At 42.9% G+C, this 19,907-nt stretch overlaps 1 protein-coding gene across 4 annotated transcripts in view; it reads left to right on the forward strand.

Moving 5' to 3' along the window:
• The window catches only part of DHDDS (dehydrodolichyl diphosphate synthase subunit), a 33,763-nt gene that overhangs the window by 10,827 nt on the left and 3,029 nt on the right, over positions 1–19,907 (forward strand). For all 4 annotated transcript variants that reach the window (XM_065930131.1, XM_065930132.1, XM_065930129.1 and 1 more), the window contains 3 exons: positions 35–136; positions 10,509–10,623; positions 12,532–12,639. In XM_065930131.1, the coding sequence (XP_065786203.1) occupies positions 35–136; positions 10,509–10,623; positions 12,532–12,639 (325 nt within the window). The remainder of the gene's footprint in view (positions 1–34; positions 137–10,508; positions 10,624–12,531; positions 12,640–19,907) is intronic.

Below are 19,907 nucleotides of genomic sequence, written 5' to 3' on the forward strand. Positions count from 1 at the left end.
CTCTTGGTAAATTATTCTGTTCTTCCCTTCTCAGGTGTTTCCTGAACATCTGTTTTGCTTACACATCCCGTCATGAGATCAGCAATGCCGTAAGAGAGATGGCCTGGGGAGTGGAACAAGGCCTGCTGGATCCCAGGTACCCACAGTCCTTCAGCATGGTGACTGATAGGGAAAGCAGGCACGCACCGAACCATAAAATCCCTCCTGAGTCATGTACGTGGGTTGGAAGTCAAATCAGGAATGTATGTGGAAAGATTCAGGTGAGGGTGATTCCCCTCACTTAGAGTTTCAGAATAACTTATAGCCTGCTTTAGAATTTCTCTGTGTTCGCCACATACCAAGAAATTCTAGAAAAATGGCATAGCAGGGTAGCAACACTGTGGCATACAATAAACATGATGCCCTCCTGGTTGTTTGGCAGAGTTTTTCTAGGAATGATTTTTCAGGAATGCAGCTTTTGGGGGGTGTTGTTCTTTAGGCCTGTCATGTTACAGTTCATGCAAGATTCAGGTATTTTTCAAAAAGAATGTTGTTCATCATTGACAACATGGTGGGATTTTTAGAGCTGGGAGAGACTTTGGAAGCCGTCTGTCTGCTCAGTCTCTGTTATGAGTGTAACCTTTGGTAATAATATTAGTAAACTAACAACAGCAATAGTAAAATAAAGTAGGAAAAAACCCCACAAACCCTGGGTAATATGTTATGCTTTGTATTTTATTAAATTAATATTCTTAAGTGTAAGAGATTTGAGTCTTTTCTCCATTTTATAGATGAGAAAACTGAGCTCACATTGAAATGACTTTCCCAAGGTCATTCTGCTAACAAGTGCCAGAGCTGGGACTTCTATCAAAAACTGTCTTGATTCCAGAGTTTTTGTCCTGACATATGGGGTCTTGGGACCCAGAAACTTTTTTGACTCCCCTCTTGGATATAATTTTATTTTCCTGGGAAATTAAATACAAATGAAGATGTTTCTCAGTGAGAATGAAATTATATAAGAAGAAAAAGAGACAGTTTTTAAGGCTATTTTATGAATCCCTCTTCTCCCCAATAGCTGAATGATCTTTCTGTGCTATATAATTTATTCATTTAATCAATCATTCATTCTTTAAACAGATATTTTTTAAGTGCCTACTAAAGGCCAGGCACATTGCTGTATATAGAGGATATAGTGGTAAGAATAAAAAAAACATATTTCCTGTTTTCATGGAGCTCTGGCAAGGGAAGCAAACATTATCAAGATCATACAAGTCAGCATAAAATTATATTGATGATAAGCATGATAAAGGCATTGGTGCGTGGTTCAGTAAGAATTTATACTTAAGAGGAATGGACCTGGTATGGAAGGCTCTCCAAAGGAAATGAATGATAAGTGACCTACCAAGGGGGTGGGAGGATAAGTAATAGCTGGGGAAAGAGGCAGTCATGTGAGGGAGGAGCTTGTTAGTTGCACAAATACTGTTGGGAATAATTCAAGTAGAGAGTACTTGGAAGGGAGCTTAGATTATGGTGGTAATGGTGAACTAGACCAGAGTGCATCAAGAGTAATGCAGCAGATCAAATCGAGAGGACTTGGTGGGCTGACTCTGGGAAAACGGTGTGTTAAGGGTGGCTCCAGGTGGGTGTTATGGGTGACTTTGACTTACGCAACAGAGGGCAGTGGTGCCCTTCACTGTGCTGAGAACCCTGAGAGGATGCAGTTTGAGGAAGAAGGTCAGGAGTTTGGTCTGGGATATCCTGTAGTTGTTGAGCATAGATGGCAGGTCTACAGTGGAGAGGAGGGGTGGGGACTGGGGTAACTGGCGCAAAGAGAGGGCCTAAGGAATCTAAGGAGATTCTAGAGTGAGAAGAAGAGAAGGCCTTGGATGGAGTTTGGGGAAAACTGGCTGGGTAGAGGAAAAGGAGCCTTAAGGGAAAGAGAGAAGTAACAACCAGAAAGGTTGAAACAAAAGGGCTGCCATTATTACAGAGACCAAATAAAGAAGGTGTTCATCAGCGCAGGTGGGGTGGGAGCAACAGTATCAAACAGTGTGGAGGTCAGTTAATATGTGGATCGAAAATTAGCTATTAGTGGAGAAAGTGAAGGTACAGGTTAAGTTGGCAGCATGGGGCTGGGCAGGAAGATGAGATATAAGTAGATAAGGGATATATGAGTAGATGCAAGCTACTGGTACCTTTCTGATTCTTGGATGATTCTATAGTTGTTCATTATATTCTTAGTGCTTTATAGTTAACGTTTTATGCATTTGCAAATATTTGTGCTAAAAAGAAAAGAAGCTATTTAGTAAGCAGATTTAATATGCCTTCATGCCTGGGACTAGAACTCTGATCTCGCCTCCTAGTACAGAGTGATTTGTATTCCTCCCACATTGCATAGCCACTGACTTCCTGCTTTTTGCCTGGCAAGTTTTCTCATATCCATTTTCTCTACTCTGCATGGTTTAGTAACTTGCCTGTGTGGGTTAGTCATGCAGACATGGCGTGGGCTGGGCAGGTTACTTGGGTAAGGAGGCTGTCTCTCAAACCACCAGTTCAGGAAGCTTGATGTTCAGCTCAGATTGGGCTGATCAGGGCCTGATCAGCCTAGTGCTCTTTACCTTCTTCAGTTTTAGGCAAATCCATATTTATAACAGAGTCAGTGAGTTCACTACAACCAGGCTCTACTCTTCTCATAACTGGAATTTTTCTGTTCTCTCATTACCACTGTCCAGCTCCTCATTTTCCTTTCTTCCAGGGTATATATTTTTTTCTAGCAGCCATATTAATAGATTGTTTTTTGAGTCTCAAATTACAGAAGAAGGAATTAGGTTGAGCATAAATGATAGTTAATAAACTCTCTGGAGCAGGTCTTAACACTCTGCAGGCCTCTGTCTTCCCCTTAAGTCAATAGTGTTAATAATAATTGCTAGTGTTTACTAATCGCTTTCTTTGCAGCCAGCATTTGATAAGTAGTCCATGTACATACTTCATTTAATCCTTAGACGCTTTGAGGTAAATACTGTTTTTATAAATTGGACCTCGCTATGAGGTTAAATGGGGCCTCTTTGGTGGCTCAGTTGGTAAAGAATCTGCCCGCAGTGCGGGAGACCTAGGTTCGAACCCTGGGTTGGGAAGATTCCCTGGAGAAGGGCATGGCAACCCACTCCAGTATTCTTGCCTGGAGAATCCTCATGGACAGAGGAGCCTGGCGGGCTGCAGTCCATGGGGTTGCAGAGTCAGACACGACTGAGCGACTAAGCACAGCCCAGCATGAGGTTAAATAGCCAAGCTCACATCGTTGACTAGGGTTTCCAGCCTGGCTCCAGAGCCTGAGCTGTCTTTCACTGTGGCATACTGACTGCCTTATAGGAAGGTTGAAATAAGCAATAGCAAAGTATAAAAATAAAAATTAATATCTAATAGTTATCAGATCTTATGAGGCAGGCACGAGACTGAGTTCATCGTGCATAGTCTCATGTGATTTTCATCTAAGGTAGTGACTATTATTTGTCCCACTTTATAAGACCACTCATGTTGTTTAGTCACTAAGTTGTGTCTGACTCTGACTTCATGAACTGTACCCCGCCAGGCTCCTCTGTTTATTGGAATTCTCCAGGCAAGAATACTGGAGTGGGTTGCCATTTCCTTCTCCAGGGGATCTTCCTGACTCAGGGAGTGAACCTCTGTTTCCTGCACTGGCAAGAGGATTCTTTACCATTGAGCCCCCAGGGAAGCCCTAAGACTGGTTATATGCATGGGTGCGTGCATGGTCGGTCATGTCCGACTCTTTGCAGCCCCTTGGGCTGAGCCCTCCAGTCTCCTCTGTCCATGGGATTTCCTAGGCAAGAATACTGGAGTGGGTTGCCATTCCCTTCTCCAGGAAATCTTCCTGGATCGAACCCACGTGTCCTGCATCTCCTGTATTGGCATTCTTTACTACTGTGCCACCTGGGAAGCCCAATTAACTAAGGTTTAAAAAGATTAGTTGGGACTTCCCTGGCAGTCCAGTGGTTACAACTGTGCTTCCACTGCAACGGGTGTGGGCTCAATCCCTGATGGGGGAATTAAGATTCTGCATGCCATGTGTCACAGCCAAAAAATTAAAGAAAAAAAAAAAAGGTTAGTTGCCCTGCCTAACCTAAAGTCACATAAACTTAGTGGAACAGCCTGGACTCCACCTCAGTTGCATCTGCTTCCAAAGCCTATGCTCTTCACCATCTTCTTTATAAATTGAATGCTAGAGAAATGTACTATGTTGTTATTACAGGACGCATTTCTGAGTTGTACCTTCTAGAAAAGGGTCTGTGTTTCCTAGATGGTACTGGGAACACAGTGACACGTTCTTATTCTCGCTTACAGGCCATTCACTGTCTTGTTGATACTCATTGTTGCCAGGCCTCCCTTCCCAAAGCTGGTGTCGTATCTCCATTATAGGTTTTTAATTGGTTTTATTTTAGGTTGGCCATATCGTGAAATAAGTAATTAGGGAGGAGCCATTATCTTGTGGAATATTTGTACCAGTATCCTTCCAGAAAATGTTTTTACTTTTTTTTGGTGATAAGACATGCATAACAACAACAACAACAACAAAATACATACATAACATAAATTTTATTGTTTTAACCATTTTTACTGTAATTTAGTGGCATAAAGTACGGTCACAGTGTTGTGTAATCATCACAACTATTTCCAGAAGTTTTCCATTATCCCAAATAGAAATACTTCTTTTAAAAAGAATGCAGCCTCCCCCCAGTATACGCATACTTTTATAAAAGTCAGAGATAATCATTAGAGAAAATTTGCAAGCTATATAAAGATGAAAAATTAAATCTCTCAGGGTTCGGCCCTCAGCAACAACCCTGGTAACGGGTTTGTCTTTCTGGCAGTGCTGGGTCTTTGTTGCTGCTCGGGCTTTCCTCTAGTTGTGGTGTGTGGGCTTCTCTCACGGCCGAGGTGGAGCTCCCGGGCTTCACTAGTCGCGGTTCCGGGCTCTTCAGCACAGGTGCAGTAGTTGGAGTGCACCGACTTGTAGCGCACCAGCTTAGGTGCTCTGAGACATGTGGAATCTTCTCGACTCCGTGATCGGACCTGGGTCTCCTGCACTGGTAGGCGGATTCCCTGCCCCTGAGCCACCAGGGAAGCTGCCTGGTAAACTTTTGATTTTAAGTATTTCCTCTGAGTCTTCTTGTGTGCTTATGTATGTGTGTGTGTTTAACTACTGTGTTGATCTTTTCTAGCAAGCTGTGACAATGTCTGTTACTTGTGTTTGAGTTCTAGGTTGTTTGAAAAGGTACATAGTCATATACGTTTTAGATGTATTTATATTTGGAAAACCAGTGTATATTTATTTCTGCGATCTGTTTTCAATGGTTCATTGATTGATTTATTCGAACAAGTCTTTCTCTGTCCCGACAAAGTCCTCTGCTGGAAGAACAGGATAAGGGCTTGCCCTCACGCAGCTCACATCTGGTTTGTGTACACTAATACGTAATCCATGGTGCCATGTATTACAATAATGGATGTGATGTGCAAGGCACAGAGCTGATGCTGGCAAAAGTGGTGATCAGCTATGGTTGGCAGTTCAGCCAGAGTCATCTTTTTAAAACACTAATCCAATAATGACATAAATATTTTTAACAGAAGAAATTACACTGTAAACAACCTTAATCATGCTTTGTTTGCATAATGTTGTAATATGAGCACTCTTCCATGGCCTGTTTTTTAATAATTCTTCCCTTTATTTATTTATTTTTGGCTATATCAAGTCTTAGTTGCAGCATGTGGGATCTTTCCCTGTGGTACACTGGTTCAGTAGTTGTGGCTCACGAGCTCAGTAACCTTGAGGCATGTGTGGGACCTTAGTTCCCTGACCAGGGATTGAACCCTCCTCCCCTGTATTGGACAGTGGATTTTTTTTTTTTTGGAAGGTGGACTCTTAACCACTGGACCATCAGGGAAGTCTCCTTAATAATTCTTCATATCATAATTTTTAATGGCTACATAATATATCTTGCTTTAATTTACTTAATCATTTTGTTGTTGGTTCTATAGGCTGTTTCTAATTTATCATTATTACAAATAGGGCTACAGTGAAATCTGTGGCCTTAATTCTTGTCTGCATTTTGGATTGTTTCCTCAGGATCTGGGTCTGGATGTGTCTGTTTAACCTTATTTTTACCAAGATTTTTATTTAATGTAAACTATTCTAATTTTATAGGTGAAAATTGGTATTTTACTTTTCTTTAATAGAAATTATTTCTTAAAATTTTTCATGTGGCCAGCTAATACCATATAGTTAGTAGATTTTTCTTGGCCAAAGTGCAGATATTTTCATTTTGTCACTTTTGTCTATACCTCCTTAGATTTCTCTTCTTTTTGAAAAGAATTCTGCCCACTGCATGCATTAGACAGAACAAACTTTTTGCAGACACATTTGAAATTCAGAGGGGTTATGTGGGGATCCCAAGTCCCCCAGCATGGTGGTAGGTCTGGAAATAATCTTTATTCTTCTTATGTATGTAGTAGCATTTTATAGTTCCTAAGGTACACTCAAATCTGTATTTCACTTGAGTTGACCCTCACAGTAACCTATAAGTAGACAGTACAAATAGGCCTATTTCAAAAACAAAGAGAGCTGAAAAACTGTTTATTGTACAGATTTCGCCTTTTTTTTTTTTTTTTTAAATTTTGGCCACACCATACAGCGTGCAGAATCTCAGTTCCCCAACCAGGGATTGAACCCTGCCCACAGCAATAAAAGGGCTGAATCCTAACCACTAGACCACCAGGGGGGCTTCCCTGATAGCTCAGTTGGTAAAGAATCCGCTTGCAATGCAGGAGACCCCGGTTCAATTCCTGGGTTGGGAAGATCTGCTGGAGAAGGGATCAACTATGCACTCCAGTATTCTTGAGCTTCCCTTGTGGCTCAGCTGGTAAAGAATCCGCCTGCAATGTGCGAGACCTGGGTTCGATCTCTGGTTCGGAAGATCCCCTGGAGAAGGGAAAGGCTACCCACTCCAGTATTTTGGCCTGGAGAGTTCCATGGATTGTATAGTCCTTGGGATCACAAAGAGTCGGACACAACTGAGCGACTTTCACTTTCAGACCACCAGGGAGCTCCCATGTTTCACATTCTTAATTAGAGAATTAAATCATGCTGTCAAGACAAGGCTCGGGGGCTTCCCTGGCAGCCCAGTGGTTAAGAATCCACCTGCCAATGCAGGGGACATAGGTTTGATCCCTGGTCGGGGAAGATCCCACACGGCCCGAGGCAGCTAAGTCCCTATGTCAAAACCGCTGAGCCTAAGTGCCGCAGCTACTGAAGCCCGCATGCCTAGAGCCCATCCTCTGCACCAACAGAAGCCACTGCGGCGAGACGCCTGCACACCGCAGCTAGAGAGTAGCCCCCGCTTGCCACAACTAAAAAAAGCCCGTGAGCAGCAGTGAAGACCCACCCAGCACAGCCAGAAATAAATAAATATTTTTTTTAAAAAGGACAAGACTCAGGAAATCTGAACCAGAGCCCTTCCTATTGCCCAGACATAAGTGAATATTATTTCTCATATGATGGTATAGAAAATAAAGCTGTGGTTTGCAAAACGATGACTGAGAGATGAACTTACCCAAAGACACACAACTAGTAAGTGTAAATCCTTGTTCTGAACACTCAGCCCATATCACTCTGCCTTTTTTTTTTTTTTTTTTTTTTAATTTTTATTTATTTGTTTTTGACTCTTTGTTGCTGCACAGGCTTTTCTCTAGTTTTGGAGAGCGAGGGCTGCTCATTGTGGTGGCTTTTCTTGTTGTGGAACAGGGGCTCTAGAGCACAGGCTCAGTAGTTGTGGGACACAGGCTTAGTTGCTCCGTGGCATGTGGGATCTTCCCAAATCAGGGATCAAACCCATGTCTCCTGCATTGGCAGGCAGATTCTTTACCCCTGAGCCACCAGGGAAGCCTTTCTGCTTTTTTTGACTACACTCCCAGAAGAATGTTCCCACCAAGAAATTTTGTCTTCTAACCTCTTCCCGAGATGCAACTCTTACCACTTGGAGATTCTAAATTCTTCCTCTTGGTGCTTGGTAGGATAGGTAAACAGCATTCCTAGAACCACCAGACACCAGTCTTGCAAATACCCTGTTTCATTGGACAGAAAAGTTTAACTTAAGATAAGTACTCCCAGTCCCCATTCTTCCTTCATTTCATCTCCTTTCTGAGTATCTGTCTGCTTGGAAAAGTAACTCTTATCAAATATAAGAGGGCTGATCATTTTGCTGTTTTTCATATCTTAAGTGAATATTTTGCAGTGTTTCACTGTTCATATGACTTAAATTTAAGGTTTTAAAATTTTTATCTATAATAAATTCAAACAATAGCCAAAGTATATAAAGTAAAAAGAGATAGTCTTTCCTTCTTATCCAACCTAACAGAAATAATCACTGTTAATAGTATGGTGTATGCCTTTTTAGATTTTGTTTGCATGTATCTATGGTTATATGTATTCACAGGTATGAGTGTTCTGTGTGTGTGTATGTGTTTTCCACACTTTTTCTGAAACTTCCTTTTTTTCATTTAATGTGATGTCTTAGACATCTTTCCAAATCAGTGCACTTAGGTTTATCTTTATTAACAACAGTGGCATAGTATTTAATCAAATTGCAAGGTCCTAGGGTATATGCATTTTATTTATTTTTTTAAAAATATTTATTATTTATTAGATTGGGGCAAAAGTAAAAAAAAATTGCAGTTTTGCATTGTTGAACTTTGTTGTTTGATATTGGAATATATTCTTTTTTTTTTCTTTTTTTTGGAATATATTCTTAAATAAATGTGGTTATGTTATACATCATTTTAATGCACATTTCTAGCTTTATGGTTTTTTTGCTAATGACATTACTTGCTGTTTATATTTATTTTAGACTATAGAAATGATGTTAGACAAAAAGCAAATTTAAGCAAGTTTTTAATTTGAGTTCAGAATGGGTTGTAAAGCAGCGGAGACAACTGGCAACATCCACAATGCATTTGGCCCAGGAACTGCTAACAAATGTACAGTGCAATAGTGGTGCAAAAAGTTTCGCAAAGATGAGAGCCTCGACCTGAGGTGCTTAGTGGCCGGCCACCGGAAGTTGACAACGACCAATTAAGAACAGTCATCGAAGCTGATCCTCTTAAAACTACAAGAGAAGTTGCTAAAGAACCCAACATCAACCATTCTATGGTAATTCAACATTTGAAGCAAGTTGGAAAGGAGAAAAAGCTTGATAAGTGGGTGCCTCATGTACTGACTGAAAACCAAAAAAATTATTGTTTTGAAGTGTCATCTTCTCTTAATTCTGCCCAACCACAAGAAGACATTTCTCAATTGGATTGTGACATGCAACGAAAAATTATTTTATATGACAGCCGGTGACAACCAGCTCAGTGGTTGGACCAGGAAGAAGCGGCAGAGCACTTCCCAAAGGCAGACCTGCACCAGAGAAAGGTCATGGCCACTGTTTGGTGGTGTCTGACCCACTACAGCGTTCTGAATCCCAGTGAAACCATTACATCTGAGAAGTATGCGCAGCAAATCGATGGGATGCACTGATGACTGTAACTCCTGCAACCGGCATAAAGAGCCCATTTCTTCTCCACAACCATGCCCGACCACATATCACACAACCAATGCTTCAAAAGTTGAACGACTTCGGCTACAAAGTTTTGCCTCATCCGCCATATTCACCTCCCTCTCACCAACCAATTACCACCTGTTCAAGCATTTCAACAACTTTTTGCAGGGAAAATGCTTCCACAACGAGCAGGAGGCAGAAAATGTTTTCCAAGAAATTTGTCGAATCCTGAAGCACGGATTTTTATGCTACAGGAATAAACAAACTTATTTCTCATTGGCAAAAATATGTTGATTGTAATGGTTCCTATTTTGATTAATAAAAATGTGTTTGATCCTAGTTATAATGATTTAAAATTCACAGTCCAAAACTGCAATTACTTTTGTTCCAACCTAACATTTGGCTATGCTGGGTCTTATGTGTGGCATGTGAGGTCTTTGTCTCTGCTGTGGCATGAGGGATCTTTAGTTTCGGCATGTAGTATCTAGTTCCCTGACCAGGGATTAAACCCGGGCCCCTGCATTGAGAGCATAGAGTCTTAGTCACTGGACCACCCAGGAAGTCCCTGGTGTATGCATTTTTTAAAAAAAGATGTTTTACATGAAGGACAACACATGCTCTGATGGGTGCGTCTGTTTTAGGCCTGCAACTAAATGACTGTGGGCGAAATTTTCATCTTCTCTCAGCTTTAGTTTCCTTATCTATAAAGTAAGGATAGAAATACCTTATGTAGTTGTGAAGATTAAAGTCATTCATTAATTTATCAAGCATTTATTGAGGGCCTTCTGCATGCCAGGTAGAAGGAATGTATTTGATGGTGTTTTACAAACTGGGAAACTTTATGTAAGGAAGTTCATCATGAGAGTAGTTCAAGAGGAGATAGATATGTGCTTTTCTTTGTCTCTTCCCCACTCACCTTAGCGATGTCTCTGAGTCTCTGCTCGATAAGTGCCTCTATACCAACCACTCTCCTCACCCTGACATCTTGATACGGACTTCTGGGGAAGTGAGGCTCAGCGACTTCCTCCTCTGGCAGGTAGGTAATTTCCAGCCACTATCCTGTTTGTGTCAGAACTGAAAACTGTGGGTGCATCCACAGGACAGATTGGAGGGGGAGCTAAAATCCAGAGTGCTGTCTCCAGGCTGTGCCTGGTAACATTTGTTATCCCTTCCTCATCCACCCCTAGCTTTGTGAGTCTGTGTGGTTCTTGCTGCCTGGAATGCCCAGAGGAAAAATCAAGGCTATCCTGCTGTAGTGGAAGCTTTACTTGTGCCTGTGTTCAAGAACTGGACTTCTGCCTTATGTCCTGAGCACAAGCTCCTGCCTTGGTAACCTGCCATGTAACCTGCACCTCTAGGCTAGAACCTTGCCTTGAATTTACTGATTTCTCTTTCAGAATAAAGGGCTTCACTTACACAAGCACAGTCCACAAGGGATATAAACTATGTGCAGACTCTTTTCTTTGGGGCCTGCCATTGCCTCTCAGCTCAGTTATCCCAGTGTAGGTTGTCGTCTGAGAGCTCATACTCAAATAAGTTTGTCTCTGCTTGAGAATCTCCATCATCTGTACCCTTGGCCCCTGGGTAGCACTTGACTGGAGGAAATCTTGTTCAAGGAGAGGCTGGAGGGAGAGATATGAGTTAGAAACAATTCACATGGTAAATTCCAGAAATTTTAATGGCCTGTAGTCTCAAAAGCAAAGTAACAAGATTCAGCTACTGAAGATACTTTTAGTCTTTGGCTATACTAAAGAAGAGTAACGTGCAGCTTGTGGTTTTATGGCCCACTCTGTTGGTCAGATGATGTCGGAAGAATTTACTTCTGGGCGTTGGGTTTTAAGAGATTGCACTGGTAAACTAGAGGACTTAGCAGAAGAGGCCAACCAGAAGATGGCCAGGAATCTGAGACTCATGTCCTCTAAGGCATAAGTGAAGGATGATGGTCTGGAAAATAGTTTATTATCTTGGGGGGGAAAAAATTGAGTTTCTCCTTGGTGCTGGGAATATGGCAATGACCAAGTTAGAAATAATCCCTACTGGCTTAAAACTTACAGTTTGTTAACAAGGACAAACTGAACAAGTCATTACAACCTTGAGAGCAGATAACAGGCAGCTCTAATCTAGCCTTCCAGTATGTGAAAAATGTCACTTTGGAAAAGAAATAAAGTTGTTCCAGAGAGAAGACCTAAGACCTTGGTAGGAGTTCCAGGGAAGGTGACACTGGTTTAGCTTAATGAGCTCTTTAATAACAGCTAACGTATCCCCCTTTAGGCATTGAATTCCTCTCCACTAAAGGTATAAACAGTGACTGTCAAGAATGTTCCAAAATCAGTGATGATTGTTTAAAATTCACTCAGCTCTGTGCTTTGTTTTATGTATGTTATCTTGTTAAATTTTCACAGTACCTTATAAAACAAGATACTCTTATATACCCAGAGAAGTTAAGTAACTTGCCTCAGGTCAAATAGATGGTAAATGGTGGAGCCAGAATTCAAAGCCAGGCAGTCTGGCCCCAGAGCACATGCTGTTAACCATTGTGCCATATTCTGCTACTTAAAAATAACAATGGCAGCTACCATTTATTCATTGCTAACTTTTATCAGACACTGTGTCTGTCAGATGACCTCTGAGGGCCAAGAGCCAATAACATAATCCAGATGTTATTTCATAGTCCTAAAATTGGCTCTTAGAAAACTCCTGGTGGAAATGTTGATCTCGCCTTGCTTTAGTTCTGCCTTGCTACAGGCAGGTGATCTTACTGCCTCAGATGACCCTTCCCCCATCAGTGAGTGAATCCGGGCTGGCAACAGCAGCTGCAGCTCAGGATGCCTGGGCACCTCATCTCTGGACGTGATCAGCCTGTTCCTTCTTTGGAAGCTGACCAGCGATATGTTCCAGTGACACGTCACTAAACCAAATTCTCTTCCTTCCCCACCTTTCCCAGACCTCCCACTCCTGCCTGGTGTTCCAGCCTGTTCTGTGGCCAGAATACACGTTTTGGAACCTCTGTGAGGCCATCCTGCAGTTCCAGATGAACCATAGCATGCTTCAGGTAAGAGTTCAGGGCTGGCCTGACTGGATGGGACGGAAGAAAATGTTAGCATTGATTGACCCCCATGACTGTACATGTCAGGCACTTGCTAATGGCATGTTAATGATAATGATGAGTAGCTACCACTTACCGAGTATTTACTATGTGTCAGGCACTGTGAACAGTGTATATGCACTGTCTCATTTAATGTTCCCAAGAACCCAACGAGCTAGGTAATACTAGCCCCACTTGTGCAAGTGAGTAAATCAAAATTACTTAGTTAAGGACCAAAACCAATAAAAGACCAAACCGAGATTCAAGTTACAAGTCTTTAATCTCTTCATTGTGGAAATTTAGGAAAGGCTTCTCAGAGAGATTGGCCATTATTCCCTGAAGGAATTAGCCCAACAAAAGATTGTAGAAGTGGAAGTATGTAAAATCCAAGACTCTATCAGAGGGATTAAAAACAAAATAGCACTATCTTTCCATTGTATAAAGCTGTGTTCTGCCAGGACTTGAAGTTCTGATTTCAATTTTGATCACTAGGTCCTGAAACAGGTTTCATTAGGAGGGAGATTTACCTATATCTCATTAGAACTCTTCATCATAATGACAATGTGTGTGGTGGTGGCAGCTAACTTATTGAGGGTCTGCTAAAGGCACTCTGGTGTTTTCATATGTTTTCTTATTTAACCCTTCCAACAATCCAGCAGCTTTGGTGTCCTCATTGTTCAGATACAGAAACAGAGGGATAAACAGTAACTATTTCAAAGTCACAGAATTTTAAGCCCAAAGCTGGTGATACTTCTTGAATCTGGAGAGATAATGGCCAGTAGGAAATAAGTCAAGGCTTCTCAGTCCCTCTGGCATCGGGGACTCCTTGGAGAAACTGATGAAAGCCATAGACCATCTCCCTAGAAAAACTGCAAAGGTCACTGTAACACACAGCATTTTGCATAGAATTGCACGAATCATTGAAGCACATAAACTACTTCTGGAGGTTCACATAACTCGTGAAATCTTTCCATGAATCCCAAGTCCAGAACTCCTGGAATAAGTCAGTCAGATTGTGTGTTTGATCATTTAGTCTCAGAATATGAGGAAACTGAAAGAGGAAGTTGAGTTCAATTGAAAGGAAAAACAGCAAAGTCTCAATTATCCACTGTCAGTGAGAAATGAATATCAGTTTTTCCATATGACCAAATCTCCCTTTAAGAACTAAACTTTCTTTATCCTTTTTTGATAGAGAACTTTCTGAAACATGTCTTGTGTGTAATTCATTGACACCTACTGTGTATTAGGCACTTGCTAATAATTATGATGATCAGAATAATCACATTCTGCTGATGCTGATGATGATAGTAGTGACTCCCATCTTGAAGCACTTCATTGTGCAAGATGGCCTTGAAAGATGGGACTCTTTTCTCTAAGCTAGATGGTCCACAAATCCTTGACTTTGGGATTTCTTATGTATGGTCAGTGGCTAATTTTGACAGCATTCCTTCTTCCCTTCTCTTCCTGTTTCCAGTTTTAAATGAGCTACAGGTAAGAAAACCAGTCAACCAAGCTTTTTAGAATTACGTCTGTAAAGAAAGAGTAAACTGGCTTTTCATGAAGCCCAGAGGATCTTGGTGCATGAACTCTTGTGTATGACTGTTCTTGTCTCTGGGCTTCCCTGGTGACTCAGACAGTGAAGAATCTACCTGCAACATGGGAGACCTGGGTTCGATCCCTTGGTTGGGAAGATCCCTGGAGAAGGGAATGGCTACCCATTCCAGTATTCTGGCCTGGAGAATTCCATGGACAGAGGAGCCTGGCAGGCTATAGTCCACGGGGAAAAAGAGTCAGACGCGACTGAGTGACTTTCACTTTCACATTCTTATCTCTAATTAGGAAGTTCACAAGTCTTTTAGTAATTCAGATTTCTCAGATACTTTCCCACATGGCTATCAGAGGAATTACCTCAAGTTTCACTCATTCCATTCAGTTCAGTTCAGTTGCTTAGTCATGTCTGACTCTTTGCAACCCCATGGACTGCAGCACACCAGGCCTCCCTGTCCACCCCCAACTCCTGGAGTTTACTCAAACTCATGTCCGTTGAGTCGGTGATGCCATCCAACCATCTCATCCTCTGTCATCCTCTTCTTCTCCCACCTTCAGTGTTTTCCACCATCAGGATCTTTTCAAATGAGTCAGCTCTTCCCATCAGGTGGCCAACGTAAATGTCTATTATTGAGTACTTGGTCTGAGTCAGGCACTGTGTTAGTATTCCACACAGGAGATTTAAGCAGTTAGTTGGCTAGACAAGATCCTTACCTTCATGGAGGTTATATTTTTACTTGAGGAGACAGATAATAAGTAAACAAATATATGCAATAAGGCAGTGAAGAAATAGAGTGTTGTCCTAGAAAGTAATGAAGCAAGTAAGAGGTGCTGAGTGGAACAGTCAAGGAAGGTCTTGATAAGCCATGATATTAAAGATGAGAAGTAGCCAGACATGTAAAAATCTAAGGGAAAAGAATTATTCTCTGTAGAGGGAGCAGAAGGTGGAAGGATACTAAAGTTACATAGTTTAGGTCTTAGAAGAACAAAGAGGCCAGCATGCATGAAGAAGGATGTGAGATGAAGCTGGGGAGGAGTCAGGCCTCTGATCATTCCCGGCCTTGTAGGCTGTGGTGACACATCTGAAGACTTCTGATCAGAGGGAACGGCAGGATCTAATTTACATTTTGTATAAATCACTCAGGATGTTCACAGGGCAGGAGTCAAAGACCAAATTCCTACAATTATCCCGGTGGGAAAATGTGGCCTCGAGGTGGGGTGGTGGCTGCAGAGAAGGGGAGGGCTGAGTGGACTGAGGTGGAGGAAAAACAAACATTAAAACAGAGACAAATGAAACTAAGCTGATAATACAGCCTTCAGAGAAAGGGATTAATTCATGTTACCTGAGCATAGTTGTCTATACATCTTCAGTGGTGTATATTATAAGAATAGTACAAACTGGAAAGCAAACTTAAACATTACTTAAGGGATTTATCAGTGGTAATGTTAATGATGTAATTCTGAAACTCTTTCATGCCTCTTGTAGGAGAAAACCAAGGAGTATGAAGATTAATGTTACTAGGAACCAAAACATTTAGGTTTTGGCCTGGGCAGTTGGGTGGATGGTTCTGGTGTTTTCTAGAATGGGATGGAACATGTTTAAGGACAATCATTAAGAGTTTCATTTGGTACCTAAGAATCATAATTCCAGACATTTATTGAGTTCTTACCATGTGTCAGGCATCCTTTTACTTAGATTCTACGTAGTTCTATAAGGTATATACTACTCTTAATTGCCTCCATTTTTAGAGTGAGGAGACCAAAGTAATAACAGATATTGACTGTCCTGAACTCTTTCTCTGCAGACCCCATGAGGGTTTTGGCCACATTTCCTCTGCCCACGAGCATTCATACTATTTCTAGAAATCTTAGCACCTCAGCAGAAGCACTAGCAGTATAGTCCAGACTAACAACATCCTGGCCAGTATGCTGTCAGACTAGAGAGTGGATCTTTCTAATATCTCCCTTGTATGTGTCCTGTATCCTCACCAAATTGGACTGTTCAGTTCCTTGTTCTCACCCCCTTTGGTTTTCTGCCTCCACGTCTGTGTTCTTGCCCCATCTCCCAAATTCTTATTGTTCAGTTTGAGCTTCTCTGTCTCAGCCCAGCCCAGTATGTCCCGATACCCTGCAGGAAACCAGGGCAGGGAGCTGGGTTCTTGACCTAGCTCACTGGGATGAGGGCAGATGCTGGATGCTAATGGAAGCGGGGACTCAGCTACAAATTATTAGAGGCTAGACCTTAGTATCTGAAGGGACCATGACACTTTCCAGGTGGTCATCCTTCCTCTTAGAGAATGGGGGCTGGCAAAGGGAAGCAATCTTGACGATGACACAGTAGGACAGAGAAAATCAGGGTGGGGAAGGGGTGGGCAGCAGTACAGAGCCACTGATCCTCAGTTACAAGCTGCATGGATGGCAGGTCCCCAGGGGTCTTTCCTCAGAGATAAGGAGTAATAGTGTGGTCCACCTGATCTGTAATGATGTAGAGGGAGAAGAGACATGGTCCCACTAAACTTCCTTTGATGCATCTGTCAGCGGTTAAACACTAGGCTGGATCAACCATTTTATTTCTAGTACTCTAAAGGTAGTCACTGTCTTCTCCTCAAGAGAAGTTAGACAACTTCAGCTGTTATCTCAGACATTCCTGACTTTGAATCATGGTGCTGCCTACTAGCTATGTGACTGACTAGGCAATTACTTAACCCTTCAGAGGATCACTTTTCTCATCTGTAAAATGAGAGAAGTAATGATAATACCTGCCTCACAAGTCTGTGATCAGCCTTCAGTGAACTAATACACCAAGAGAACTGAGTGCAGTGCTGGAACACAGTTCATTTTCAGAGACTGGTGGTCAACATCGTTCATCATGTGTGTCTCTGGGCTCTTCATTGTCTCCAGAAAATCCACAGACACTTAGCACCCTGCTCATCTCGTCTCCAGGACAGTTCCCTTGGCACGGAGACTCTGGGTGTTCGTCAGAATATCATGTTTTCAGTAGGAGGTGCTGTCTCAACCCTCCAAAATGCATCCCCCTTGCTACCGGCCTGGGAAGATGGGGACTCAGGAGAGGGCTTGTTATTAGCTGGTGAATGTTTTGAAGCCCAAGACCTGTATCCTCTTTTCATGCCCTAGTGAGGTCAGCAGACCTGAGGATTTATGTACTGTGGAGGGGCCATTACACCTAGTTCCCTAATTCTGCTGAGCAGAGAACAAGAGCAGAGAGTCTTAATGCCCAGGAGAGGTTTATATTAATAGTTTAGAGTCCCATTTCTCAAAATGAGCTCCATGAAGCCCTTACACCAAAACCACATAAGGTCTGTATAAGAAGTATCTATGATAATTATTAACACCCTCCCCCAATTGCTCCTTATACAGGAAGAGTAGACAGTATGGTCAGGGAGAGAGAAATTGACCATTAGGACTTCCATTAGCCTAGATTTTCAGAAGCTGAGTACCTGAGAAGAACTTAGAACACCTTTGAGACGGGGTGGTCGATCAGACCATCCAGTTGCAAAGAGGCATCCAGATGCAGGTCCCTGGTTCCCCACTCCGCCCCTAGAAAGTACAGCTTATCCAGAGGCGCACAACACATGTCCTATAGATCTTACAAGAAGTCACCTTAGTGGAAACCAAGGGAACTTTAACTCACTGTGTGACTTAGGCCAAGTCCCTCCCTAACTTGGTGTCCTTGTCTGTACAGAAGTATAGAGCCGATGGGCTTTCTGCTCTCCCCTGACTCTGTCATCCTACCAGTGAATTGCTGATTCCTGGCCATTTGGAAAAAGCCAGAGCAGTTTTAACCAGCTCTGCATCTCCTGCCTCTGTGGCTGGCTGCCCTCATCCTTTCTGCTTGGCTAGAACTTTGCCTACTTAGCCCTAGTCACAAGCAGTGGTGACAGAAGAATAGCTCCCTGTTAATAGCCAGGCACCGGATTGGGCATTCATTATCTCCTTTTTCCTCAAACCACCCAATGAGATGGATGCTATCATCCTCATTTTACAGATGAAGAAATAGGCTCAGTGAGGTAAGGACAGTGAGTTTCCTCAGTGAGTTTCCTTTGAACAGAAACTTCTCAAACCCCAGTGTTCCAGGCAGACTCACTGGCCTAATCACCCTCTCCGATTTCATGAGTCTTTGCCCATTATTCCCCTGCCTGATAGTCTCCTCCCCCACACACTCTACCTTTGTCTGACTCTTCCCTGTTGGTTCTGCCTGCCCATGAGATTCCACTGCCCCTTCACCTTCATCAGCCAGTTTCTTTCCTCTGAATTACTCAGCCCTTTCTCTTACCTCCCTGATGACCCTTACCAGATTCCACCAGTACTGTGGCATTTGGGTACATCTCTGTGTCCTCCTTAGCCTGTGAGCACATGGATTGTGGTGACTATATCCTGTGCATTTCCGAACCCCCAATGAGGTCCCACATGTGGGATCCAGGGTCCCCCATGACCAAGGCCAGAAAGAAGCCCTTCTAGCAAGATGGAGACACTTAGCAGCTTCTCAAACGTGTTCAGTCTCCGTGGCACCACATGCGAGCTCGCTATCTCAGAGAAGAGTGCCCCTGAATGCCTTGGATCAGTTAGGAGCCTGGAGGGGGTATTTTCTAGATTTTTCATCTTTGTGGTGGTGGTGGTGTTCAGTTGCTGAGTCATGTCTGAATCTTTTGCGACCCCATGGATTATAGCCCTCCAGACTCCTCTGTCCATGGGATTTCCAAGGCAAGAATAGTGGAGTGGGTTGCCATTTCCTCCTCCAGGGGATCTTCGCGGCCTAGGGATCAAACCCACATCTTCTGTGTCTCCTGCATTGGCAGGCGGGTTCTTTACCACTGTGTCTTATTCATGCAATAAATCTTTATTGTTGAGAAGATGCTAGAAAATCACTTCCCTACTCTGAATCTCCATGTCTGTCTCCAGCAGATAGACAGTCCCTTCCTAGTTCTGTTGTGAGCGTCAAGTGAGACAACAGATGACGTGCTTGTGTATGTGTAAGATATTCCTTAAAGGAGGAACACAGAGCAGTCCAGGTGTTCACAGGCTGAGCAGGACACAGACAGTTACCCAAATACAACAGTCCAAGGTAGAATGTGGTGGAGAGGCACCAAAGGTATAAGATGCCAAGTTGGCAGAAGGATGGGAGTTTCTCCAACATGGAATAGGACTGGCAGGAGGAACTCTGAGGCTAAGGTTCTGCAGCCTGTTAGAGTAGCAGGAGCAGACAGCATCAGTGAGGCACAGCACGGCCTTGGTTCTGCTCCAAAAAGATTTTCACCTCCTGTGCCAGGAACATCCTCTGTGTCCTCCTGGGGGCATACGGTCAGTCTGTTAACAGGTACAGGGTGCCCCAAGTGCCAGAAAGAAAGAGCCACAGTCTCTCTCCTCTAGGAGTCCACGGTTTGTCTGAAGACATGGAGTATGAGACGTGCTGCCAGGGAGTGGAGTCACTGACCTGGCGTCAGAACTGGTTCCAGGAGCCCAGGGCTCCTTTCCTAACAGAAGTGGTGGACTGTGGTCCCAATGCCTGTTCTAGAGGCAGAATGCAGTAAGTGGCTAAGGAAAGCTGAACCTGCTTCTCAGAATGTTCACAGGAGGGTCGTTTGCTGAGCAGGTCAGCCTGGTCTCACATGAGAGGCAGTTCTGGATCCAAACCCTGAAAGGTAACTTAGGAAGTTGGGAAGATGACA

Source organism: Muntiacus reevesi, chromosome 3 (genome assembly GCF_963930625.1).
Source record: "Muntiacus reevesi chromosome 3, mMunRee1.1, whole genome shotgun sequence".
Lineage (NCBI taxonomy): Eukaryota > Metazoa > Chordata > Mammalia > Artiodactyla > Cervidae > Muntiacus > Muntiacus reevesi.